Below are 26,305 nucleotides of genomic sequence, written 5' to 3' on the forward strand. Positions count from 1 at the left end.
GTCCTGCCTGACTGCATGGGCGGAGCACCGTAACTGTTTCTGTTTTGTTTTTATTGCATTGAGTGGGCGACCTCTCTCTCTCTCTCCCTGTGTGTGTGTTTTGCTTTACGGGAGCAATGAGAGTGTGTGCGCTGGTCGTCCCACGCTTCGGCTTTTTTTTGTTGCTATTTATTTGTTTTGCTTCTGTTGTGGTTGGGTGCTCCCATTTTACTTTTATTGATTGGTTTTCTTAAACTGCAGATGGCCGAATTTCCTTTTTTGTATCCTCTTGTTTTTTGTTTCTCTCCACGCAATCGGTCCTTGTTGCTTCAGCAAGCCACGAAATATTTGCCTAACTCCCACATCAATGGCTTACTTGCTCTACACCCCACGTTAGTTTGAAACGCTGGTGGTGCTGCAAGTGGTGTTTGTGGTGTGATTGCCAGCGGTGCTTTGCTGTCACTTTGAAGTGCTCTCGATCCTTTGGCTATGTGATGCGTGCCGACAGCGCGAGTTTGATTTGAGTCGTTGTGAGGGACGTGCCCTTTTGGAGCATTGGGTGCGCTGCCGACGTACACCGTCATTGGGAGGGATGGATGAGCGCCCATCCGCATCAAAGTATCCGTGAGGGACCTGGATGATACCAGGAAGTATTGCATTTCAGAGCGGTACTAAGCAATGAATTCATCGAATGACAATCGCCACTGTGAGGATGACGTTGTATCCTCTGCGAATGGGATCATTCTCGAGAATGAAGTTGTCCCTGCTGCTGTCAACCCGCATGCGGACCGTATGCTCGTGCAGCCACTGGAGGCTCCTTTGATTGTGCCCCAATTTGCCACGGGCAGCGTTTGCAGTCGGTTCACGGTGCGTGCTGGGCATTGTTCTACTGGTGTTGCCAATGCTGACATGGTGCTGTGCGTGGCTGCGGCGCTGTCGGTGGTGGTGGACTCGACGACTGCCGCGATGGCTGCGAGGAGCCCCACGACTGCGACGACATTGATGGCATGCAGCTGCAGGATGACGATGGGGACGGGAGGACGCTGGAGTCGCACTGGTCGCAGCGCCACGCGAAGGATGAGTGGATGGCATCGATTGGAGGTGCCGGCGACTGCACGGAGCTGACGCTGGCCGCATCGGCTGAACTGGGTTGCATGAGGGTGAAGTGGAGTATGGCGGAGTCGATGCGCTGGTGGAGGAATTCGAACTGTGCACTACTGCGGTGGAAGTGCTCCGCACTGAACATGAGTGAATATTCCCACATATCCTGCGAAGCGAGCGTTCCTGCGAGACGCTGCACGTCGGATTGGTATTCCAGTGGTTGGTGTGTAGACGGAGTATCCATGAAATGTCAGCAAAACGCCCGATGGACAGTTGCTCCATCAGTGGTCCCGCACTGGATGCTAGGGATGCTGCCGCTGTTATTTGGAGAGGAGAATGTTTTTCTGCGGTGCCTGGGGACAAGCCCGCCTCGTGGTGTCTGGACACGCTTCCCACCAACACGACGGATGCGAGGGACCATGAAGAAACATACATCTGAGTGCTGCCATGCATGCGGCATTGCGGTGCCTCGGCATGCAGGTGCATCTGAGATTGACTGAGAGGGTAACGTCCGTTGTGTCCCATGCGCGGACGGAGCGACGATTACGTGGGCCACTCCGCCCTACGACGAGGGAAACGCTATTTTCCGTGACCACGCGCAGGTGTGCACGATATCCGCCACCAGCGGCAGCTTGCTTCCAATGGTTCCGTGGGACGGCGATGTGAGAGAGGGTGTGGAGCGTGACGGTTCCACCGGCATCTACTGAACAAGGATTGCCACGGGCATCCGTCCTCGATCCAGAGAGCATTGGGACCGGCCGTGGCACACCACCGAAGGATGTGGACACGGCTGCTCCCCAGAAGCATCAGTCGCCAGAGAAGGAAGTCGCCTCAGGTGCCACGACGGCAACGGAGTGCTCTTGCCCAGCGACATCGCGGGTGCGCCGCAGGAGGCGGAGAAGGAGAGCGGTCTTTCGGACAGCGACGATGTCGCCGCCGATGGTGTGACGTCTGTTGTCGGACAATCATTAGGAGATGAGGCCGCCAGCGACAAGGCCGGTGGCGGTGCCGCAGTCACGGGACCCAAGGGCCCTGATGCCGCTGATGACGCGCAGGGCGCCGTGGACCCTCCGCCGAGGGAGGATGACGCGGCGGTGGTGCGCGGGGGTTGGGAGGCAGACATGAAGTACGCCCCGCCTCCGGTCCACGGCAGTAACAATGCGGCTGCGGCTTGTCCCTTTCCGCTGCTTCTGCTGCTTGCCGCTGCCGCCGCGGTGCCAACACTCAGCAGTGGCTGCAAGAGAGAAAGGCCTATATCAACTGGCATGTCCCTATCAGTATATACATACGCTCTGCCTGTCTGTATACTTTTTACCAGTGGAATGCTGTGTACACTCTCCCTTTTTTGTGTTGGTCGCTAATGTGTCGGCACCACGCGTGTTTTTAATAGGTTTAGGGATAAACATTTTTTTGACTTCTTCTGGAGAATACTGTGCTGTGTTTGTGTGCGTGTGCGAGGGATCTGTGTGGTTTTGATTTTCTTATTTTTATTTATCTGCTTCGGCATTGTGTAGTGGTCTTTGTTTATCCCATTATGTGTGTTTCTGAGGTGTGCGGTAAATGAAGTGTGTGGGCGAGGAAAACATCGGTGCGTGGCGTGTTGCTGCCCTGTGGTGTGGTTGCTGTTGCGGTGGCATTGTGTGGTGCTCGTTGTATTACTCCTGTTGCGTTCGTTTCTGAATTGTTGCTAGGGCACCGGGAGTGGATGCCTGTGGACGCACGCCGTGCATTATGCGCTACATTGGTGGGAGGGGAGACTGACATAACTGGCGGGATTCAGTAAGGCGCATTTTTGCCCACGGACCCTGCAGCCGCAGCAGCCTGAGTGGCGCTTTGCATATGGACGTGTGGATTGGTTTCTCTTGCGAGGCTTTTTTACTGCTTGTCATTTTCCTCTCGGGTACCGTTCCCGTGGCAGCAGCGGCGGCATCAAAAGAGCATTGTGTGTATGTGTGTTTGGAGAGTCCTTGATCGAGTGCCTGCCTTCCTTCTCTGTTCCGTCGATCGATTGTACCGTGTGCCGGCCAAACTGTTGACATGACGTTCTTTTGACGGCGGGGTCCAATTGACATGATGTTGCGTCGCGTGCTTTGGCGCGGGTGTGTGGTTTCTGCAACAGTCGTTGGGCGGTTGCCTGTTGGGTCGTTGAGTGTGGCGTGGCGACGGGTGCGGATGGACCCGATTGTGTGCCGCTGGAAGGAGGAAGGCGGCGGAGCGATGGACACCCGAGGAGTGCGGTGGCGGGCAGCCATGAAGTTTGGCGACAGGGAACTCACTGCTTCTGTGAGTTGCCGTGTGTGGTGTTTGTTTCCGTTATTATTATTTGCGTGTTGGATGTAGCCACTGTGGGGGAGGACTTTGTTTCTTTTTCACGCCGTTTTGGGATCCTTTTCTGCACCGGCATTTTTGTCTTCCTGCCGCACTGTTGCGCCCTCTTTCCCGTCCATTGGGGGCAGCTGCGGGTGGGTTTTACATGCCGTGGAGTTGTGTGCGTGCTGTCCGGTGCTTTATTGTTGCTTGTTCTTCCTGCGTGCACGCGTCCCCCATGCTCATGACAACAACCCTCATGTCAGCGCCACCCCTTCTTTTCCATCCTGCTGCTGCTGATGATGATGATGTGTGTGTGTGTGTGTTCTTCTCATCTTCCTCTCTGTGTCCCTCCCTAGACTGTGTGTGCAGCCGTGATTGCGATGATGACTGGCCGTGTGCTGCTGGTGTGCGCCCTCTGCGTGCTGTGGTGCGGTATTGCCGGCGGTGGTGGATGTTCTGAAACACCTCAAGTTCCTCAAGACATTAAGTCTGGTAACGGCAATAATCATCAGAGTGTTAACAACAACGCTGGTGGCGCTGGAGAAGGTGGCCTAAGCGGTAAACCGGTAGAGTCACAAGCAGCAGGAGTATCGGTAACAGAATTACCCGGAGCTGGGGCGGCAACGAAATTACCAGGAGCGGAAACATCACCAACGGCAGGGACGGAAAAAAAAAACGAAGAAACGGGACAAGAGAAAGAAGAGGAGAATGATAAGCAAGAAGAAGAGGAGAAAACGAAAGAAGATGAGAAGGTGGTTGACAAGAAAGAAGAGGAAGCAGAGGAGGACGATGAAGAAGATAAGGATGACGACGTGAAAGACGAGGAGGAAGAAGAAGAGCAGAAAAAGAAGAAAGATGATAACGGTGCCACAAAAAAATTATCAGCAGTCGGTCAGGAGCAGCCACTTTTACCATCTGGTGCGGAGGGAGCATCGAATAATACGAAATCCAAAGGCACTCAAACGCCTGACGACGATGATCCAGCAGCTGATGCTGCAGGGACACGAGAAGAAAAACAAAATGAAAATAAAGATGCCAATCCGAAAGAAACACCAGTCGAAGCCACAGCCACGAAAAATACAACGGCGACGACTGGCGACAGTGACGGCAGCACCGCGGTCTCCCACACCACCTCCTCTCTTTTGCTTCTTCTTGTTGTTGCGTGTGCGGCTGCTGCTGCGGTGGTGGCCGCGTGAGAGTGAGGGAGAGAGAGCCATGCACCGCCCGCACACACACTCGTCTTTCACCCACTCTCTGTGTGTGTCCCCTTGCATGGACTCTCGACCCCACCTCACCCCACGAAGCACACACATAATGTGCCCATTGTATATATTGCATGCACACCCATGCAGGCCCGTTGGTGCTTTCTTTTGCACCACACGCACCGCTGCCGTCCTGCCTGGCTGCGTGGGCGGAGCACCGTAACTGTTTTTGTTTTTGTTTTTATTGCATTGAGTGGGCGGCCTCTCTCTCTCTCTCTCTCTCTCCCTGTGTGTGTGTTTTGCTTTACGGGAGCAATGAGAGTGTGTGTGCTGGTCGTTCCACGCTTCGGCATTTTTTTCCTTTTTTTTTACTTCTGTTGTGGTTGAGAGCACCCATTTCGCGGGCTGCGTGTGTGTGTATGTGTGATGATATGAGTAAACTGTGTGTGTGCTATCTGCCTCTCTCTGCCGTTGCTTTCTTTGGACTCTTTTGTGGCGCACAGCTGCTCTGCAATTATAGGCGCTGCCAAACACACACACACGCCATGTCACACACTTTATGGAGCGGCGTGAACGCTGAGGACGCACGCACACGATTTTTCTGTGGCCCTTGTGAGGAGGGATGACGGAGAACGCGATTTGTTTTATTTCCGTGCTAAGGGCATGATTTTCTTGTCGTGCAGCAGTTGACTAACGTGGTGTGGCATTGTGGGTGCCTGGGATAAGTGAGCATGGATTTTTGCCCAGAAGCTGCACGTGCCGACGTGTTCCTCCCGCTGTTCATGCACCGACGGAGGATTCTCCGGCTGTGCGGGGTGATGTGCGTTGGATGGTGCGGGAGAGACAACAGTAAAACGACTGGCGGCAGCGTGTGTGGGCTTTGAAGATTTGCTGACGCGTGAAGAACAACAACATACCCGCAGTGGCAGTCGCTGTGTGTTCCCGGTGCACTGTTCTTCCGTCTCTTTCCGTGTGTCTGTGTGCGTGAGTTGTTTTTGTTGGGAGTGACTGCGGCGGGGATGATGATGCCACTCACTGTGGAGGAGCGGCCGTGCTCACTGTTTCACTCCTTTTTCCTCTTCTCTCTCTTTCTCACACACAAAGAAGGAAAGGAAGTAAGGCTAAACGCTAATCGCTACTGTGAAATTTGAAGGCAGTGAAAGGACCAACAGCACACACACCGCCCACACACACATATTTATATGCTCTCACGTGTTGCTGCAGTGAAGGCACCCCGCAAACACAACCGTCGCCGCGTGACCGGATCCAGCGGAAGGAGGAGGGAAGGAGGAGAGAGTGAGCCGCAGAGACCCAGCATGTCCCGGCATCTCTTCTACTCTGCGGTGCTGCTCCTCGTCGTGATGATGTGCTGCAACGCTGGTGGTGCTGCGGAAGCTCCGGGGCAGTCATCTGAACCAAATTATAAATGGAAGAACATCAAAAATGAGGGCGGTGTAACTGTGGAGTCGTTGGGTGTTCCCGGTCTTCTAAAAGTGGGGAGTGACGTATTTGCCGTTGCCGAGGCGCAGTGCAAGAAGAGTGATGCAAACATTTTTACTGGCATTGCATCGCAACTACTCACGAAAGATAATGCTGACACACCAGTGGAACTGCTAAATGGAGCCAAAGATAAGACACAAGTTTTGGAAAAATACCATTCAGCAGCGGTGAAGAAAGTGGATGTGTGCCGACCAACAACAGTTATGCAGGGAAATGATATTTACATGCTTGTTGGAAAATACAGCCAGACAGCTGCCACTGGTCAGGAGGGTGGCGGAGCAGACGACTGGGGATTATTGCTGGTGCAAGGAAACGTCAGTGACGAAGGTGGCGGCGAGAAAAGAATCCAATGGAATGAGAACCAGCGACTGGTCGGCACCTTTTCTGCTGATGAACACAAACGCTTGACGCAGCTGATTGGCGGCGGTGGATCGGGTATTAAGACTAATGACGGCACGCTTGTGTTCCCAGTGGAAGGCACGAAGAAGGGTGAAGCACCAAAGGAGGATAAAAAGACCGTCTCGCTGATCATATACTCGAAGGATGCTAAGAGTTGGACGCTGTCGAAGGGGATGTCTGCCGATGGCTGCAGTGATCCCTCCGTCGTGGAGTGGAAGGACAAAAAACTCATGATGATGACTGCGTGTGATGATGGCCGCCGCAGGGTGTACGAGTCCGGTGACAAGGGGGAATTGTGGACGGAGGCACTCGGGACACTCTCGCGCGTGTGGAGCAACAAAAAGGGCGAAGAAGCGAAGGCCGTTAGAAGCGGGTTTATCACAGCGACGATTGACGGTGTTGATGGCAACAGAAATGTGATGCTCGTTACTCTGCCGGTGTATTCCGAGGAGACTGATACAGAAGACAATGGAAAGAGTGAACTCCATCTTTGGCTGACGGACAATACGCACATTTTCGATATTGGGCCGGTATCCGATGATGACGCTGCCGCCAGCTCCCTGTTGTACAAAAGTGCTGAAAGTGAAACTAAGAAGGAGGAGTTGATTGTACTTTACGAGAAGAAGAAGGGCGATGAAGAATCATCACACAGTCTTTGGTCTGTGCTTCTGACTGAGCAGCTGCAGCGTGTGAAGGATGTGCTGGCGACGTGGAAGAAAGTGGACGACCTTGTCTCCAAGCTGTGCACCACTTCAAGTGCTGTGGAGAGTACCTCACCTGAAAATGCCTGCAGCCCTACTGTTAAGATCACGGATGGGCTGGTTGGCTTTTTGTCCGACAACTTCTCTGATAACACATGGAGGGACGAGTACCTCGGGGTGAACGCCACGGTGAAGAAGAAAGATGGGGCAACAAAGGATGCAGGGGAGACGGGGGCAACAAAGACTTCCGATGGTGTGACGTTCCAGGGAGCGTGGGCGGAGTGGCCCGTTGGCAAGCAAGGGGAGAATCAGCTGTACCACTTTGCGAACTACAACTTCACTCTTGTGGCGACGGTGTCCATCGACGGTGTGCCGGAGGAGGGAGATACCCACATTCCTTTGATGGGTGTGAAGATGGATGACAGCGGGAAGTCTGTACTCCTGGGACTGTCGTACAACAGCGGAGGTAAGTGGGAGTTGTCTTGCGGTGAAGAAACGCCTAAGGAGCTCAGCAGCACTTGGGAGAAAGATACAACACATCAGGTGGTAATTTTGCTACGGAACGGCACCCAGGGTTCCGCGTACGTCGATGGTCAGCGTGTGGGGAATGGACAATTTGAATTGAAAACTGCGGAAGCGAACAGGATCTCCCACTTCTACATTGGAGGGGACGAACGCAGTGCAGGCGGCGCAGGGAGACAAGAAGAATTGTCTGTGACTGTGAGGAACGTCCTGCTGTACAACCGCCCGTTGAGTATTGCGGAGATTGGCGCCCTCAACCCGAATAAAGCCCTCATTCCACCTGTGGTGTCTGACAATGCCCAAGGAACCCTGTCGCAGTTCTCTCCTGCCGGGCAACCGCCGTCGGGGCCTAAATTGTTGAATGAAAATGAGGGTACGGGTGGTGGCAGCACGTCCACATCAACACCGTCCACTGTAACGACTTCCTTAGGAAAAGAGAAATCCGCAATCCAGCTGCCTTTAGGAGTATCTTCCGGTGGAAACAAAAATGTGGATGTCGCTTCTCCATCCGATGGTGATCCAACGGTGGGAGCGGAAGCTGGAGGTGCGGTGCAGGGAGACACACCACCCCAAACTCCTGTGGATACCCCCGACAAAGCAGATCCAAACGCTCCTGCCGCTACGGACGTGGCTCAAGTTGACCCCGCAGATACAACTGAGGTTGGTGCGCGCTCTGGTGAAAATGGGGAGAAGGTGGGAGGGGCGGATGGGCAGAAACGGGAGGACATCCATGCACAGGACGGCGAAGTAAAGGCTGCGGCACTCAGCAGCAGCCTTGGAAATGCGTCACAGGGGAATAACAGCGATGCCGGCACTGTGCGTGGGAGCGGACTGCTGCCATCGCTGCTTCTTCTGTTGGGACTGTGGGTGTTTGCGGCTCCGTGAGGAGTGACTGGCTGCCGCGTGGGACACTTGCGACCGCCCCAGCACAAAAATACACGTGATAATTTATTTCCCTTCTCAAATAACATTTATTTTATTCCCTGTTTGCTTTGCGTTTTGTTTTTATTTTTACTTTTTGTTGTTCTTTTCTATCATTTCCCTCATTCCCTCTTTTTTTTGCTTTTTGGGGCAATCACTATGGACGGTTTTCTTTTTTACTCTTCCCTCTTTCAATTGTTTCTTCTGCACTCTTCCTGTGAGGGGTGCCGTGTGTTTCCCGCCCAACTGCTCCACTCGCACACCCACCGACACGCTCATGACGACGGCCCTGTGCGCCTCGCCTGCTGCACGCATGAGGAGGGGCCGCGACGAACGGCGCGCTGAGGGAGCCGTGACGTGTTGGCGTGCGACGAGGGCCTGTGGGGCGGAGCACACATTTCTTTCCCTCTTGTTTTGTTTTCTTTGCGGCCAGGGCGGGCAGACACCCGCAGCGCCACACACACACAGCCACACCCTGCCGCCGTGTTTTTCTTTAAGGATTTGTTTTGCTTTGCGTGTTTATTTCGTGCGATGGCGCACCCTTCGGTGTCGGCCTCGTCAGCATTTCTCTCCCCTCCGATGATTTCTTTTTTTTGCTGCGCTCACTCTCCCGATGGAGTGACGCGACTCCCGTCATGTCTGCGTGCTTCTCTCATTCCCCACACACACACGAGTGACTGTGCTCTGCGGGCCGCACTCGCACGCCGATGAGAGGGCTGAGGGGAGCAGCAACACGCAGATGACCCCATGAAATATAAACGATGTGCGGACACACATGGAGGGTCAGACGGTTGAAAGACATGTAACCATCTTTTTAATTTTCTTTTGCGGGCAAAATATATACAGAGAGTTTGGTGTGGCCACACGGCTGCCAATCGACCCTTTTTTTATTTTGTGTGGAGCAGTAATGGACGATTTCTTTTTCATTTATAATTATTTTGTGCGATGGGGTTTATATAAGACGAAGGGGACGTTTTTTTGTTTTCAATAAATCTTGTGTGAATTGCCACTGCTTGGGCTGCGGTGCACTCATGAGTTTGAGCGGTCTTCTTGTTGTTTCCGTTATGCGTCTCCGCTGCACATTTTTGTGCGTCTCTCCGCATACTCTGCTCCCTCTTTTCTACATCTTTGCCTTGTGTTGCTGCAGGCACACATAACCACACACACACAAGATGCACATTGCAGTGGGTTTGAATGCTCCTTTTGTAGTGCATGCTGGCAGTTGCGTGTGGTGGCTGTTGTCTTCCTCCGTGGCCATGAGAAGGTGGGAGAGAGGGAGCGCGCAGCCCGAGTCTCCTTTCCTGTGGGTTTGATGCACCGCGTGTGACTGCGCTGAGTTGGGCTCCGTGTCCCATTGAGGGCGGGATGGCAGGAAATTTTGTGCCACTTCATGGATGGATGAGGGTTCGCTTGCTCCGTGTGCGTTGTGTGGTGGGCGCGGGGTTTTGGCCATTTCCCTGGGGCTGCGGGAATGAGCTGGGGGAGATGGTGGTGGATGTCTTCTCCTCCTGCATGGTGGGTGGCTGCTGGCGTTGTGTGCCCTCCTTGCGTGGACGCCGTCTCGTGGTGTGTGAACTGTGCGGCTGGGCCTGCTGCCCTCTCCTCATGTTGTCTGCTCTCTCTCGCTGTATCCGCTGTGCTCCGTCCCCCTCCCTCTCGTTCCATTCTTTTTCCTTTCCGTCTCATCGATCGGCTGACTGACACCAGCGACTCCACTACGGGCGATGGTGACTGCGATGGTGACGGTGTGCGCCGTGTTGTTCCTTGCGCTCTTGTGCTGCTGCTGCTCGTCCGTGTGCGTGACGGCGACAGGAGACGATAATGATGATAACAGCAGTCCTCCCAGCCCTGAGCTAGGGAACCCGGATCCTACAGAAAAATACGCCTGGTGCATTACAGCCATATGGTGGGGAGACCGGTGTGCCACAGACAGAGAGTGAGAGAGACAGTGAGGAGGGTTTGAGAAGTCAAGGACCTTCTTTCCAAAGGAAGCAGGCACAGCCATCACTGGACAGACACCAGTTCCGCCAGAGACACTACGTTCGGCTAACGATAATCCAGAACCAGCAGGTTTGGCAACTCAGTCTCCACACACACACAAGGTGCGACCGGTATGTCAGATGCACAAAATAAAAGGGCGCAGTAAAATACACAAGGTGATGAGAATCATAAGGCACAGATATAAAATGAGAAGATGAAAATGCCAAACAAGACAAACACTACTACGAATACGCCAGAGGCATCTAGTGATACGGCCATGAATAGAGAGGCGTCAACCACGACGACGACCACCCGCGCACCGTCACCTCTTCGTGAAATCGACGGCAGTCTCAGCAGCTCTGCGTGGGTGTGTGCTCCGCGTTGCTTCCCGCATCCTCGCTGGCGTACACCACTCTGGGCTGAAGAATTGTGTGTAAGCTGTGCGTGCCAGCACCCAATCACGAGTATTTGTGCGTGCCAGCTGTTGTGATCCGATGTACTAAATAATAGGATAAAATAATGATTGTGTTTCGCCTTGCTTGCTTCCGCCGCCATGATGTGTGCTCCATTTTGCTGCTCTCGCATCCGTCACGTGGAACGCATTCCAGGCACACATACAAGCGCGACACGCACACGACTGTTTGCATCGATGCACTGTTGAGGATGGGTGCACGCGCACTGCAGCCATTCGTGTGCAGCTCTTTGTTTTTTTTTTGTGTTTTTACTGTTTTACTTTATTGCTTTTTGTCTGCTTTTTTTTTTTAATTTTTGCATGTCGTTGTGCCTTTTTAAAATTTAATTGGTTTGACGTCTTTCGTGAAATGCGTGTTGCTTCTGCTGGTGGCTGTGAGTGTGTCGTGTCTCTCTCCTTTTGGTTTTGCTCTGCGTTGACGTGTTGTTAGTTTGTGCTGAAGGCTGCACGTAAGTGACAGGAGTGATGGCGATGATGATGGCTGGCCGTGTGCTGCTGGTGTGTGCCCTCTGCGTGCTGTGGTGCGGTGCGGTTTTTGGACGCGCGATGGACGATTACTGCAGTGAGGGTGGAGGGAACGGTTTGAGGCACACGAGTAATGGTGGAGATGACGGCGTGTCTCTAAAGGCGGACTGCGGGTTGTTAGCCACTCGAATGGCATTAATAAAGGCGGTTGAAGCTGCGGAAGCTGGACAAGATGAATTGAGTGGTGGTCCAGGTTTATCTCAGGATACGAAGGAAAAGTTGGACGATACGTCTGTGGGAACTAATACAGTGGGCAGTGCAGCGGCTGGTTTAGGAGGAAGTATTGTCGCAGGTCAGACAGCAGCACTACCGCCGACGCCCGGAGGATCAGGTACAGGAGGACAGGTGGTGAAGCCAGAAGGGTTGGATGCAAATGGAGGAAAGGAAGCAGATCATAAGGAGGATCGCAACGACAGTACGGCAACTGGGCCCCAACTTCAAAGCGTTGATCAATCATCTTCTTCCTCTTCTTCATCTGGCAGCCCTGGCACTCAGAACGGTGAAGAACACAACTTGGAGAATACTTCCAAGAGTGATGAATCCTCCGATGATTCACCGGAAGATGACGAAAGTGATCCTCTTAGCCAATCCGACAGTCGTGAAGAGAAGGCGGAAGAAGAACCAGAAAAAAACGAATTAAACACAGAAAATACAAGTCATGAGGCACCAACACTAACAACAGCACCAGCCGAAGAGGCAGAAATACAAGCAGCAATACCAACAACACCACTGCATAGCCATTCCGGCGCTGAGGATTCAGGAAAGGTGCAACAGTTACAACAACCCCAAGACGGCATTGAGTCAAACAAACATTCACAAACAAAGAGCGCTGCCTCCATTACAGCCAATCAACACAATGAACCACCTGCCGGCCATGCAGAATCCAGGCCACTATCACCCACGGCAAACGGTGATGCCGCCAATAATGAATCTGAAAAGAGCACTGAAGAGGGCATCCCGAACAATGATTCACCAGCCGATGGTGCAGGGACACGAGAAGAAAAACAAAATGAAAATGAAGCATCCAATCCGAAAGAAACACCAGTCGAAGCCACAGCCACGAAAACTACAACGGCGACTACTGGCGACAGTGACGGCGGCACCGCGGTCTCGCACGCCACCTCCCCTCTTTTGCTTCTTCTTGTTGTTGCGTGTGCGGCTGCTGCTGCGGTGGTGGCCGCGTGAGAGTGAGGGAGAGAGAGCCGTGCACCGCCCGCACACACACTCGTCCTTCTCTCTCACTCTCTCTGTGTGTTTGTCCTTGCATGGACTCTCGCCCTCACCTCATCCCACGAAGCACACACATAATGTGCCCATTGTATATATTGCATGCACACCCATGCAGGCCCGTTGGTGCTCTCTTTTGCACGACACGCACCGCTGCCGTCCTGCCTGGCTGCGTGGGCGGAGCACCGTAACTGTTTTTGTTTTGTTTTTATTGCATTGAGTGGGCGACCTCTCTCTCTCTCTCCCTGTGTGTGTGTTTTGCTTTACGGGAGCAATGAGAGTGTGTGCGCTGGTCGTCCCACGCTTCGGCTTTTTGTTTTGTTTTTCATTGTTTTGTGGTTGAGAGCACCCATACTGCGGGCTGCTTGTGTGTGTGTGTGATGATATGAGTAATTTGCGTGTGTGCTATCTGCCTCTCTCTGCCGTTGCTTTCTTCTGACTCTCTTGTGGCGCACAGCTGCTCTGCAAGTATAGGCGCTGCCAAACACACAAGCACATGCACACAAGGCATGCCGCACATGCTGTGAAGTGGCGTGAATGCTGAGGAAGAACGCACGCACGCTGCGGATGGTCACGGAGGGCACTGTGGGGGTTGGTGTGTTGGTGCTTGTGGCTGTATTTGGCGACGCTCATATCCACCGTGTTGGAACGGCCGGTGTGTTCGTGGGCCGGTGAAGAGAGCAACGGCGAAAACGGTGACTCCCACGCAGTGCGTTCACAGTAACCTCTCGGTCAGTGGCAGTTCGGGGAGAAACAGTCACGACAGTTGCAATGCCGTCACACTTGTTTTTGAGCATCCTGAGAAACGGTAAAAATATATTTGCACACACGACGCTTTGCACCCCCGCTTCAGGGCTGCGCATCACGATGAGGCTGCCGTGCGGTGATGCCATATGATATGAGCAGCTGGGAGAGAAAGAGAGAGCGCTGTGCGATGCTCCTGCACCTGGAACTGACGCTGTGCAAGTGGTGGCAGGTTGGTGGACGGTCACACAAATACTGCAACACCACGAGGGAAGTAGACTAAACACTCCGCGTGCAGGGAGCGTTGCGGCCGATAAGGAATGTGTGCGACGGTGATGGACGCTCAGTCGACGACGGGTTGACGGTTTCTCCCATTGATGGAGTTGGTGCGCACGCGGTTTGTATGGCCGCCTCTGTGGTCTCCTGTTACTCCGCTGCGTGTGCCGCATCCTGACGCACCACTGGCACTAAATCGTTTTATTTCTTTTCTTTCTCTTTTTCCTTTGCCTCCCGCCTCCCGCAGCCACGCTGCACTGCTACTGCTGCTGCTCACACGAAACCAAGAAATGCATTTACCTCAGGCCATGCGCCAGCCTCGCCATGCCACGCCGCCACTCCCATTGCTGGTGTTGCTGCTGATGTACTGCGCCATTGGGTGTATTGCCGCTGCACCCGCTCTGCAGCACCGCCGTGGATATGACGAGATGATGGGGAGGAGCGGCCCACTGCCGACTGTGACAGTAGCACCGCGGGCTTCCACAACAACTCTAATCTTTGGCATCTTCGTGTCAATTGTGCAGCCGCGGCTGCGATGGTGGCCGGGCCTGCATGAAATGGTGTGTGCTGGAGGGGAGAGAAGGCTAGTGGAAAATAGATTGTTCTTCTGATGAATATTGGCTGCACTTCCCGTGGAAAACGAATTCACGCGGTGTGCAGAGATTATTATTTTTATTATTTTTACTTTGCTTTTGTGTTGCTGTGTGCGCTGCACCTCCGTGAGGGGTGCCGACACGACGGACCGCTCTCGCCGTATGTGCATGCGGTGGAGCCTTGTGTGCCGCTCCTGTTTGCTTCTCCCTCTTCCATTTGTGTGTTGGTGTTGCGACAGGGCTGTGTGTGCGGCGTACGGTGCATGCCTGGCTGCTGCTCTCTCCTCATGTGGTGTGCCCTCTGTGTGTGTGTCTGCCGCACCTCTCGTCTCCTCTGTTGCTCTCCATGTCCCTCACTGTGCAGATCAGCTCCACACCACCGAACGACCACACTCACGATGATGATGACGTGCCGTCTGCTGTGCGCCCTGTTGGTGCTCGCCCTGTGCTGCGGCCCGTACGTGTGCGCGGCAGAGGGTGATGATAAATCTGGCAAAGTTGGACAGGGTCCAAAGCTCCAGGATTCAGGGGGTTCAAGTGATTCCGATAATCCACGAGCAAAAGTCACGGAAGGTATTGTACAGAGTTCAGGTAAGGAGCCCATTCCTTCCGAGACACCATTGAAGACCGTCTCTGCGTCAGCAACTCCAACATCGACAGGTACAGGAGAAGGACCAAGTGTAGTACCCACTTTGCAAGATGGAAGAGATGCGTCTGGTCAGCAAGGGGCATCAAAAGGGAATAACCTTTCACTAGGATCAACAGGTGATTCCGATAAGTCCGTTGTAAATAGTCCGGAGCATAATAAAGAAATGGCGCTAACTGGTAACGAAGTTAAGGAACAGGCACCAACCACGACAACCACAACGACCACAACTACAACAACGACCACCACCACTGCGCCAGAGGCACCAAGTGATACGGCCAGGAATGCAGAGGCGCCAACCACGACGACCACCCGCGCACCGTCACGTCTTCGCGAAATCGACGGCAGTCTCAGCAGCTCTGCGTGGGTGTGTGCCCCGCTGCTGCTTGCCGTATCCGCGCTGGCGTACACCACTGTGGGCTGAAGAGGTGTGAACGGGCTGTGCGCGTCTACTGTGGTCTGATGTAAATAAATAAGAGAAAATAATGATTGTGATTTGCTTCACTTGCTTCCGCTGCTCTGCTGTGTGGTCCATGTTGCTTCTCCAAATACGTCATGTTGAACGTATCCCAGACAAACCCATGTGCATGCGCAGTGGAGTCTTGTGTTTTTTCTTTATTTTTTAATTTTTTGTTTTCTTGCCTTTTAATCTTCTGGTTTGCAGGGCGGTGTGCAAGTTTTGCATTCGTGCTGGTTCTATCCGCCTCATTGTGTGTGCTCTGTTGCTGCTGCAATTTGACACTGTGCGTTGACTGTGGCGTGGTGTGGCAGCCGTGTCTCTCCTTTTTGCTTTCACTCTGCTTTGACGTGTTGTTAGTTTGTGCTGAAGGCTACACGCACGTGGCAGGAGTGATGATGGCGATGATGATGACTGGCCGTGTGCTGCTGGTGTGTGCCCTCTGCGTGCCGTGGTGCGGTTTATCTGGAATTGCGGCCGACGGTGTTGGCGGTGGCGATGGCAGTGTGGATGAGGACTTACTTTTGCAGTGGCGTGCTTGGCTGCGGAGGGAATGCGCGGAGGAGGTCAGCAGGAGGACAGGAGGCAGTGGGAATGCGTCCGCCGTCGATGAGTGTGTGCGTCAGGCAATGGACGGTGTGCGTGCCGTTGTGGATGGCCGTCGTCGTTGGAGACGTCAACGGATTGCTGTTGTTGCTGCTTCTGCTGCTGCGGCTGCTGCTGGAAACGGGGATGTCAGCACGGACAAGGATGGCCAGGCAAGGAATAAAGAGGTTTCGCCACCCGAAATAAAAGATTAAAAGCCGGTGGCTTCAGGACAAGAATCAACAGATGCAACAAGAAGAAAGGACCAGACGACACAGGATCCTTCATCTGCTATTGTGTCGCGTAAAAAACTAATTTCCGATCAAAAACAAGAAGAAGATGAAGACAACGAAGATGAAGAAGCGGAGGAAGAAGCGAAGATACGCGAAACACCACCACCGGTAGTACTACCGCCAGCAGCAGCAGGAGGAGGAGGAGGAATAAAAACACCATCTGGTGCTCCTGGTCCTGCTGCTCCTGGCGCCATTCTCACTTCGCGGTCTTCTCCTTCTGGCGTCGATTCTTCATCCCGCATTGGTGGCGAAGGGTCCACCGTCAGTATTTCACCCAATGCAGTTGGGAAGCCTTCAAAACAAGATAAGGTGCCAGAAGCAAAGGAGAGTCAACACGCCCAGCCACACGATGGAGTGGCAGCAGATACACTCAACAACGGACCGGAACAAAACAGTTCTGCTCCAACAACAACGGGTCAGAATGACAACGAAGTCGCCACGTTGGGTGCCGGTGGTTTACGCTCTTCGGGAGAACAAATAACGGTAAAAGGGGGTTTAGAAGCTTCCCGAACAGACGAATCGTCAGCTGATCCAAATACAAAATTACAAGAAAGTGAAAAGACTCCATTGAAATCATCACAAGCAGCAGCGAAAGAACCAAAAACTTACCACGAAGTATTGACGTCAGTAAAAGAGGAGACAAAGAGCAAGAGCACGGATGCATCAGAGAATTTACCTGATGCGGCCGAAAGCATTAACGAACATCCTGCATCCGCAGCCACTACAATGCAGAGTACATCAACTGGCAGTCAAGAAGCAGCAGCAACGCCGTCTTCAAATAGAATCCCTCCACTTCACGAGGAAACGACCACTGGAACTGACACTACTGAGAATGCTCAACCTCCGAAAGAAACAACAGTCGAAGCCACAGCCATGAAAAATGGCACGGCGACGACTGGCGACAGTGACGGCAGCACCGCGGTCTCGCCCGCCACCTCCCCTCTTTTGCTTCTCCTTGTTGTTGCGTGTGCGGCTGCTGCTGCGGTGGTGGCCGCGTGAGAGTGAGGGAGAGAGAGCCATGCACCGCCCGCACACACACTCGTCTTTCACTCACTCTCTCTGTGTGTGTCCCCTTGCATGGACTCTCGCCCTCACCTCACCCCACGAGGCACACACATAATGTGCCCATTGTATATATTGCATGCACACCCATGCAGGCCCGTTGGTGCCCTCTTTTGCACGACACGCACCGCTGCCGTCCTGCCTGGCTGCATGGGCTGAGCACCGTAACTGTTTTTGTTTGTTTCCATTGCATTGAGTGGGCGACATCTCTCTCTCTCTCTCTCTCCCTGTGTGTGTGTTTTGCTTTACGGGAGCAATGAGAGTGTGTGTGCTGGTCGTTCCACTTTTTGGCATTTTTTTCCTTTTTTTTTACTTTGTTTTGTGGTTGAGAGCACCCATTTCGCGGGCTGCGTGTGTGTGTGATGATATGAGTAATTTGCGTGTGTGCTATCCGCTTTTCTCTGCCGTTGCTTTCTTCTGACTCTCTTGTGGCGCACAGCTGCTCTGCAAGTATAGGCGCTGCCAAACACACACACACGCCATGTCACACACTTTATGGAGCGGCGTGAACGCTGAGGACGCACGCACACGATTTTTCTGTGGCCCTTGTGAGGAGGGATGACGGAGAACGCGATTTGTTTTATTTCCGTGCTAAGGGCATGATTTTCTTGTCGTGCAGCAGTTGACTAACGTGGTGTGGCATTGTGGGTGCCTGGGATAAGTGAGCATGGATTTTTGCCCAGCAGCTGCACGTGCCGACGTGTTCCTCCCGCTGTTCATGCACCGACGGAGGATTCTCCGGCTGTGCGGGGTGATGTGCGTTGGATGGTGCGGGAGAGACAACAGTAAAACGACTGGCGGCAGCGTGTGTGGGCTTTGAAGATTTGCTGACGCGTGAAGAACAACAACATACCCGCAGTGGCAGTCGCTGTGTGTTCCCGGTGCACTGTTCTTCCGTCTCTTTCCGTGTGTCTGTGTGCGTGAGTTTTTGTTGTTGGGAGTAACTGCGGTGGGGATGATGGTGCCACTCACTGTGGAGGGGCGGCCGTGCTCACTGTTTCACTCCTTTTTCCTCTTCTCTCTCTTTCTCACACACAAAGAAGGAAAGGAAGTAAGGCTAAACGCTAATCGCTACTGTGAAATTGTAAGGCTTTGAAAGGACCAACAGCACACACACCGCCCACACACACATATTTATATGCTCTCACGTGTTGCTGCAGTGAAGGCACCCCGCAAACACAACCGTCGCCGCGTGACCGGATCCAGCGGAAGGAGGAGGGAAGGAGGAGAGAGTGAGCCGCAGAGACCCAGCATGTCCCGGCATCTCTTCTACTCTGCGGTGCTGCTCCTCGTCTTGATGATGTGCTGCAACACTGGTGGTGCTGCGGAAGCTCCGGGGCAGTCATCTGAACCAAATTATAAATGGAAGAACATCAAAAATGAGGGCGGTGTAACTGTGGAGTCGTTGGGTGTTCCCGGTCTTCTAAAAGTGGGGAGTGACGTATTTGCCGTTGCCGAGGCGCAGTGCAAGAAGTCTGATGCAAACATTTTTACTGGCATTGCATCGCAACTACTCACGAAAGATAATGCTGAAAAACCAATGGAAGTGCTAAATGGAGCCAAAGATAAGACACAAGTTTTGGAGGAAGACGGTTCCGAAGACCCAAAGAAGAGAATAGATGTGAGCCGACCAACAACAGTTATGCAGGGAAATGATATTTACATGCTTGTTGGGAAATACAGCCAGACAGCTGCCACTGGTCAGGAGGGTGGCGGAGCAGACGACTGGGGATTATTGCTGGTGCAAGGAAACGTCAGTGACGAAGGTGGCGGCGAGAAAAGAATCCAATGGAATGAGAACCAGCGACTGGTCGGCACCTTTTCTGCTGATGAACACAAACGCTTGACGCAGCTGATTGGCGGCGGTGGATCGGGTATTAAGACTAATGACGGCACGCTTGTGTTCCCAGTGGAAGGCACGAAGAAGGGTGAAGCACCAAAGGAGGATAAAAAGACCGTCTCGCTGATCATATACTCGAAGGATACTAAGAGTTGGAAGCTGTCGAAGGGGATGTCTGCCGATGGCTGCAGTGATCCCTCCGTCGTGGAGTGGAAGGACAAAAAACTCATGATGATGACTGCGTGCGATGATGGCCGCCGCAGGGTGTACGAGTCCGGTGACAAGGGGGATTCGTGGACGGAGGCACTCGGGACACTCTCGCGCGTGTGGGGCAACAAAAAGGGCGAAGAAGCGAAGGCCGTTAGAAGCGGGTTTATCACAGCGACGATTGACGGTGCCGATAATAAGAGGAATGTGATGCTTGTTACTCTGCCGGTGTATTCCGAGAAGGCTGATAAAAAAGAAAACGGCGAACTCCATCTTTGGCTGACGGACAATACGCACATTGTCGATATTGGGCCGGTATCCGATGATGACGCTGCCGCCAGCTCCCTGTTGTACAAAAGTGCTGGAAGTGGAGATAATAAGAAGGAGGAGCTTATTGTACTATACGAGAAGAAGAAGGGCGATGGAGAATCATCACACAGTCTTTGGTCTGTGCTCCTGACTGAGCAGCTGCAGCGTGTGAAGGATGTGCTGGCGACGTGGAAGAAAGTGGACGACCTTGTCTCCAAGCTGTGCACCACTTCAAGTGCTGAGAAGGATGCCTCACCTGAAAATGCCTGCAGCCCTACTGTTAAGATCACGGATGGGCTGGTTGGCTTTTTGTCCGACAACTTCTCTGATAACAAATGGAGGGACGAGTACCTCGGGGTGAATGCCACGGTGAAGAAGAAAGATGGGGCAACAGAGGATGCAGGGGAGACGGGGGCAACAAAGACTTCCGATGGTGTGATTTTCCAGGGAGCGTGGGCGGAGTGGCCCGTTGGCAAGCAAGGGGAGAATCAGCTGTACCACTTTGCGAACTACAACTTCACTCTTGTGGCGACGGTGTCCATCGACGGTGTGCCGCAGGAGGGAGATACCCACATTCCTTTGATGGGTGTGAAGATGGATGACAGCGGGAAGTCTGTACTCCTGGGACTGTCGTACAACAGCGGAGGTAAGTGGGAGTTGTCTTGCGGTGAAGAAACGCCTAAGGAGCTCAGCAGCACTTGGGAGAAAGATACAACACATCAGGTGGTAATTTTGCTACGGAACGGCACCCAGGGTTCCGCGTACGTCGATGGTGAGCGCGTGAGTGGGAATGAAGCGTGTGAATTGGAGAATAAGGATTCAAGAGCGGTCTCCCACTTCTACATTGGAGGGGACGAACGCAGTGCAGGCGGCGCAGGGAGACAAGAAGAAGTGTCTGTGACTGTGAGGAACGTCCTGCTGTACAACCGCCCGTTGAGTATTGCGGAGATTGGCGCCCTCAACCCGAATAAAGCCCTCATTCCACCTGTGGTGTCTGACAATGCCCAAGGAACCCAGTCGCAGTTCTCTCCTGCCGGGCAACCGCCGTCGGGGCCTAAATTGTTGAATGAAAATGAGGGTACGGGCGGTGGCAGCACATCCACATCAACACCGTCCACTGTAACGACTTCCTTAGGAAAAGAGAAATCCGCAATCCAGCTGCCTTCAGGAGTATCTTCCGGTGGAAACAAAAATGTGGATGTCGCTTCTCCATCCGATGGTGATCCAACGGTGGGAGCGGAAGCTGGAGGTGCGGTGCAGGGAGACACACCACCCCAAACTCCTGTGGATACCCCCGACAAAGCAGATCCAAACGCTCCTACCGCTACGAACGTGGCTCAAGTTGACCCCGCAGATACAACTGAGGTTGGTGCGCGCTCTGGTGAGAATGGGGAGACGGTGGGAGGGGCGGATGGGCAGAAACGGGAGGAAATCCATGCACAGGACGGCGAAGTAAAGGCTGCGGCACTCAGCAGCAGCCTCGGAAATGTGTCTCTGGGGAATAACACCGATGCCGGCACTGTGCGTGGGAGCGGACTGCTGCCGCTGTTTCTTCTGTTGGGACTGTGGGTGTTTGCGGCTCCGTGAGGAGTGACTGGCTGCCGCGTGGGACACTTGCGACCTCCCCAGCACAAAAATACACGTGATAATTTATTTCCCTTCTCAAATAACATTTATTTTATTCCCTGTTTGCTTTGCGTTTTGTTGTTGTTTTTACTTTTTATTGTTCTTTTATTTCTCATTTCCCTCATTCCCTCTTTTTTTTTGCTTTTGGGGGCAATCACTATGGACGTTTCTTTCTTTTTTACTCTTTTCTCTTTTAATTGTTTGTTGCTGCACTCTTCCTGTGAGGGGTGCCGTGTGTTTCTCGCCCAACTGCTCCACTCGCACACCCACCGACACGCTCATGACGACGGCCCTGTGCGCCTCGCCTGCTGCACGCATGAGGAGGGGCCGCGACGAACGGCGCGCTGAGGGAGCCGTGACGTGTTGGCGTGCGACGAGGGCCTGTGGGGCGGAGCACACATTTCTTTCCCTCTTGTTTTGTTTTCTTTGCGGCCAGGGCGGGCAGACACCCGCGGCGCCACACACACAGCCACACCCTGCCGCCGTGTTTTAGTTTTTTTTTCTTTTTTTTTTTTTTTTTTGCTGCGCTCACTCTCCCGATGGAGAGACGCGACTCCCGTCATGTCTGCGTGCTTCTCTCAGTCCCCCCACACACACGAGTGACTGTGCTCTGCGGGCCGCACTCACACGCCGATGAGAGGGCTGAGGGGAGCAGCAACACGCAGATGACCCCATGAAATATAAACGATGTGCGGACACACATGGAGGGTCAGACGGCTGAAAGACATGTAACTATTTAATTTTCGTTTGCGGGCAAAATACATACAGACGGTTTGGTGTGGCCACACGGCTGCCAGGCGATTTTTCTTATTTTAAAATTTGTGTGGAACAGTAATAGACGATTTCTTTTTTAATATAATTATTTTGTGTGATGGGGTTTATATAAGACGAAGGAGGAAGTTTTTTTGTTTTCAATAAATATTGTGTGAATTGCCACTGCTTGGGCTGCAGTGCAATCATGAGTTTGAGCGGTCTTCTTGTTGTTGTTTCCGTTTTGCGTCTCCGCTGTACATTTTTGTGCGTCTCTCCACATACTCTGCTCCCTCTTTTCTACGTCTTTGCTTTGTGTTTCTGCAGGCACACACAACCACACACACACACAAGATGCACATTGCAGTGGATTTGAATGCTCCTTTTGCAGTGCATGCTGGCAGTTGCGTGTGGCGGCTGTTGTTTTCCTCCGTGGCCATGAGAAGGAGGGAGAGAGGGAGTGCGCAGCCCGAGTCTCCTTTCCTGTGGGTGTGATGCACCGCGTGTGACTGCGTTGAGTTGGGCTCCGTGTCCCATTGAGGGCGGGATGGCAGGAAATTTGTTGCCGCTTCATGGATGGATGAGGGTGCACTGGCGCGTGTGGCTGGTGTGGTGTGTGCTTGCTCCGTGTGCGTGACGGCTGCTGGGAGTCCTGGACATGTATCTGGTGATGCGGATGCGGTAGTTGTGCCGGTGGATTTGTCGTGTGCTCCGAATGACGGCAGCTCGAGCTATCGCGTGTGTGTGTGTGTGGGCGTGGAAGAAGTGTTCTCCCGCCATTGCCGAGGCTCAGTATGAGAATTATACTTTCAGTGGCTTTGATGTGCGCATGCATGGCAGGAATGGTGAGCTGGGTGCTGTGTGCCATGTGGCCAATGCGGTGCACACATGTAGCAACTGTGCTGCCAGCTGTGCAGCGAAAGAGGAAGGGGCCACCGCTGCCTTCACGATGAATGTGACGACACATAAATACGCCGGCCCTTATGAATTGTGGTGGCGTCAAATTTCTCCCGACGGAACCATCCATCCGCCTGCACGGAGCGGCGATGCTGACCGTACGGGCATCTGTCAGTTGCCGCCACCCCGTGAAGGGAGGAGGATGACACAAAATCTGGTGCGATAACTGCGCCGCAAGTTAATGCTGAGCCGTCACGTCAACACGAGGATTGGCGACAGTCTGCGGCGGCTGACGGACCCAACACCGTCGATCCGAGTCCCGCATCCAATACGGCGACCAACACGTCCGAGACGAGGCCTGAGTTTGCCGCCAATTCGAACGAAATGATGGTCCCGAATGCATCCAAGAAGAGGCCTTCCTTTGCCAACGGTCCGAGAATAGTAGTGGTGTCGAATGGATCCGGGATCATGTCTCTCACTTATGGCGGCAGGGAACACGTTGCTGCGGATAACACGGACGAGGTGAGTGAGCGCAGCGCCACTGGACACAAATTTCCTTTCTTTAGTAAATGGCGTTGCAGGCAGTGGATTTGTTGCTGAGGGTGATGCGGACGGATTGAGTCAACGCAATGCCTCTGGACACGAAAACAAACCCCAATTACGAGAATTCACCGCGCAGTATTCCGGGAACGGTGTGAGTCCCGACGACTGCTTTGCCCTGCGCAACGACGCGAAATTGACACTGCGAGAGTTAACAGTTGACGGCACTGTGCGTGGGCGCGTGTATTGGGCGTTGCTGTTTCTTCTGGGATTGTGTGGAGTTGTGGCAGACTTGTGAGCCGAAGAGTGTGGAATTGCGACATCTCACGGAGAACATGTGCCGCGTTCCCTGCGTGTTTTCTTTTATTATTTACGTTTTACTGTTTTTGTCCCTTTCCTGGAATAATAAGTATCCTTGCTGTTCCTTTATTTAATGGTCGGTTGCTGCACACTGTTATGAGTGACGTGTTTCCCCTACTTGTTTTGTTTAGTTGCCCACACGCGGTGCCGGCCTCATTGCTGTGCGTCCCACGGACTGCACGAAAGAAGGAGCGGAGGAACAGGCCGGATGCCGCATGAAGTGTGAAGAGTGTTTTTTGTGGGCTGGTGGAAGAGTACAATCTTTTTTAATTCAATGCAGGCAATATGTATGCACAAACACATGCTCTTATTGTGCCGCTTGGCACATAAAATAAATGTCCTGCCGAATGAATTTATTAATTCTTTCCGAGAGTCCTGCCGGACACTCGACTCTTTTTTTCCTTGCTTAACTTCTGGTTTGCAGTGCGGTGTGCGCTGCTGCTGCTGGGGTGTAGCAGCCGTGTTTCTCATTTCTTTTGCTCTACGTTGACGGGTTGTTAGTTTGTGCTGAAGGCTACACGCAAGTGACAGGAGTGATGGCGATGATGATGACTGGCCGTGTGCTGCTGGTGTGTGCCCTCTGCGTGCTGTGGTGCGGTGCCTGCGGTGGCAGATGTCAAGAAGTACTCTTAGTTTCTCAGTCTGATGTGCCCGGTGAAATTGAGGGGGAAAGAGGACATTCACAGGGTTCATCAGGCTTTAAAACGCCAGATTCACACACACCAGACTCAGAAACCTCAGTACGAGATGTTCAACAAGAACAAGATCCGTCTCCACCTCGTGAGGAAACTCAGTTAGGAACCAAAGGTGGTAATAAGGTAGGAAAGGCAAAAGAAAAAGATGATGCTAAAGAAGCTGGAAAAGAAAGAGAAGTGGATGGAAAAATTATTGAGCCAAAAAAGCCTGAAGACAAACTGACGCCTGTGGAGGGCCAGCAGTTGAATAACAATGAAGGCTTGCAGCCAACATCATTGAATGGAGCTCATGGAGCTGAAACAATAAAATCATCAAGAGAAACTTTGCCAGTTCGTGAAGATCAACAAGATTTGTCGAGTTCTCTGCTGCCTCCGTTACACAACACCTCACCGGGTGGAACTCCACCATCCACATCTGCAGCTGGCCGTGTTGACACAAAAAGTCGCGAAAACGACATTGGCACGAAGAATTCTCAACAGTCTGTGGTAGGAGACATTGGACAGAATAAGGACACCGGCGAAAAAGCTGTCGCTTCAACGGATGAAGAAGAAGGTTCACGATTGTCAGTCACGACAGTTGAAGGAATGAGTGAGACAACAACGAAAAGCGACAGCGGCAGCACCGCGACAACTGCAGCTGTACGGTCTGACATTGGCACAGAAGAAATTCTGCCCACCAATCATCCGAGCCAACCTTCCACTGAAGGCGCCACACCACCCGGAACGACTTCCGATGGTGAGGCTGCATCAACCAACAAATACGATACAGTCTCTCAGAATGCAGGTTCCACAACAGCGCCAACCACAAACGTCACAACAACTGATACGGCGAAGAAAGGCGACAGCGACGGCAGCACCGCGATCTCCCACACCACCTCCCCTCTTTTGCTTCTTCTTGTTGTTGCGTGTGCGGCTGCTGCTGCGGTGGTGGCCGCGTGAGAGTGAGGGAGAGAGAGCCATGCACCGCCCGCACACACACTCGTCTTTTACTCACTCTCTGTGTGTGTGTCCCCTTGCATGGACTCTCGCCCTCACCTCACCCCACGAAGCACACACATAATGTGCCCATTGTATATATTGCATGCACACCCATGCAGGCCCGTTGGTGCTCTCTTTTGCACCACACGCACCGCTGCCGTCCTGCCTGGCTGCATGGGCGGAGCACCGTAACTGTTTCTGTTTTGTTTTTATTGCATTGAGTGGGCGACCTCTCTCTCTCTCTCTCCCTGTGTGTGTGTTTTGCTTTACGGGAGCAATGAGAGTGTGTGCGCTGGTCGTCCCACGCTTCGGCTTTTTGTTTTGTTTTTCATTGTTTTGTGGTTGAGAGCACCCATTCCGCGGGCTGCGTGTGTGTGTGTGTGATGATATGAGTAATTTGTGTGTGTGCTATCTGCTTCTCTCTGCCGTTGCTTTCTTTGGACTCTTTTGTGGCGCACAGCTGCTCTGCAAGTATAGGCGCTGCCAAACACACACACAAGCACATGCACACACATGCCGTGGAGCGGCGTGAATGCTGAGGACGCACGCACACGATTTTTCCGTGGCCCTTGTGAGGAGGGATGACGGAAGATCGCGATTTGTTTTGT

General features: G+C 53.0%; 7 protein-coding genes and 3 pseudogenes across 7 annotated transcripts, besides 22 other annotated features; all 10 read left to right on the forward strand.

Moving 5' to 3' along the window:
- Positions 1-3,287: part of a sequence feature (areas not merged during assembly with more than two copies in the genome that could not be assigned to a particular haplotype) that runs on past the window's edge.
- Tc00.1047053511173.57 lies at positions 857-1,306 on the forward strand (annotated as a pseudogene).
- Positions 3,288-3,437: a sequence feature (heterozygous, non-Esmeraldo-like haplotype).
- Positions 3,438-4,131: a sequence feature (areas merged during assembly that could not be assigned to a particular haplotype. This can correspond to areas where the two haplotypes were merged or to regions with more than two copies in the genome that were merged during assembly.).
- On the forward strand, positions 3,771-4,586 carry Tc00.1047053511173.64 (mucin-associated surface protein (MASP), putative; the record flags this gene model as incomplete). The annotated part of the gene is made up of 1 exon (XM_816306.1): positions 3,771-4,586. One exon carries the CDS (start codon positions 3,771-3,773, stop codon positions 4,584-4,586), a length of 816 nt encoding a protein of 271 aa, XP_821399.1.
- Positions 4,056-4,142: a sequence feature (GA-rich).
- Positions 4,132-4,456: a sequence feature (heterozygous, Esmeraldo-like haplotype).
- Positions 4,156-4,243: a sequence feature (GA-rich).
- Positions 4,457-11,305: a sequence feature (areas not merged during assembly with more than two copies in the genome that could not be assigned to a particular haplotype).
- Positions 4,855-4,880: a microsatellite.
- Positions 5,795-8,599, forward strand: Tc00.1047053511173.80 (trans-sialidase, putative; the record flags this gene model as incomplete). Its single annotated transcript, XM_816285.1, has 1 exon — positions 5,795-8,599. The coding sequence occupies one exon, from the start codon at positions 5,795-5,797 to the stop codon at positions 8,597-8,599; it is 2,805 nt and encodes a 934-aa protein (XP_821378.1).
- Positions 8,685-8,782: a sequence feature (T-rich).
- Positions 10,358-11,038, forward strand: Tc00.1047053511173.89 (annotated as a pseudogene).
- Positions 11,306-12,160: a sequence feature (haploid, Esmeraldo-like haplotype).
- Positions 11,315-11,385: a sequence feature (T-rich).
- On the forward strand, positions 11,553-12,797 carry Tc00.1047053511173.100 (mucin-associated surface protein (MASP), putative; the record flags this gene model as incomplete). The annotated part of the gene is made up of 1 exon (XM_816286.1): positions 11,553-12,797. The coding sequence occupies one exon, from the start codon at positions 11,553-11,555 to the stop codon at positions 12,795-12,797; it is 1,245 nt and encodes a 414-aa protein (XP_821379.1).
- Positions 12,161-15,531: a sequence feature (areas not merged during assembly with more than two copies in the genome that could not be assigned to a particular haplotype).
- Positions 14,522-14,543: a sequence feature (AT_rich).
- On the forward strand, positions 14,851-15,522 carry Tc00.1047053511173.110 (mucin TcMUCII, putative; the record flags this gene model as incomplete). The annotated part of the gene is made up of 1 exon (XM_816287.1): positions 14,851-15,522. One exon carries the CDS (start codon positions 14,851-14,853, stop codon positions 15,520-15,522), a length of 672 nt encoding a protein of 223 aa, XP_821380.1.
- Positions 15,299-15,350: a microsatellite.
- Positions 15,532-15,719: a sequence feature (haploid, non-Esmeraldo-like haplotype).
- Positions 15,720-16,577: a sequence feature (heterozygous, Esmeraldo-like haplotype).
- On the forward strand, positions 15,954-17,432 carry Tc00.1047053511173.120 (annotated as a pseudogene).
- Positions 16,241-16,278: a microsatellite.
- Positions 16,465-16,515: a sequence feature (GA-rich).
- Positions 16,578-26,305: part of a sequence feature (areas not merged during assembly with more than two copies in the genome that could not be assigned to a particular haplotype) that runs on past the window's edge.
- Positions 17,702-17,724: a microsatellite.
- Positions 18,634-21,438, forward strand: Tc00.1047053511173.130 (trans-sialidase, putative; the record flags this gene model as incomplete). Its single annotated transcript, XM_816288.1, has 1 exon — positions 18,634-21,438. One exon carries the CDS (start codon positions 18,634-18,636, stop codon positions 21,436-21,438), a length of 2,805 nt encoding a protein of 934 aa, XP_821381.1.
- Positions 21,524-21,623: a sequence feature (T-rich).
- Positions 21,971-21,998: a microsatellite.
- On the forward strand, positions 22,943-23,350 carry Tc00.1047053511173.140 (uncharacterized protein; the record flags this gene model as incomplete). Its single annotated transcript, XM_816289.1, has 1 exon — positions 22,943-23,350. The coding sequence occupies one exon, from the start codon at positions 22,943-22,945 to the stop codon at positions 23,348-23,350; it is 408 nt and encodes a 135-aa protein (XP_821382.1).
- Tc00.1047053511173.150 (mucin-associated surface protein (MASP), putative) lies at positions 24,561-25,658 on the forward strand (the record flags this gene model as incomplete). Its single annotated transcript, XM_816290.1, has 1 exon — positions 24,561-25,658. One exon carries the CDS (start codon positions 24,561-24,563, stop codon positions 25,656-25,658), a length of 1,098 nt encoding a protein of 365 aa, XP_821383.1.

The sequence above is a fragment of the Trypanosoma cruzi genome, genomic scaffold (genome assembly GCF_000209065.1).
Source record: "Trypanosoma cruzi strain CL Brener 1047053517063 genomic scaffold, whole genome shotgun sequence".
NCBI lineage: Eukaryota > Euglenozoa > Kinetoplastea > Trypanosomatida > Trypanosomatidae > Trypanosoma > Trypanosoma cruzi.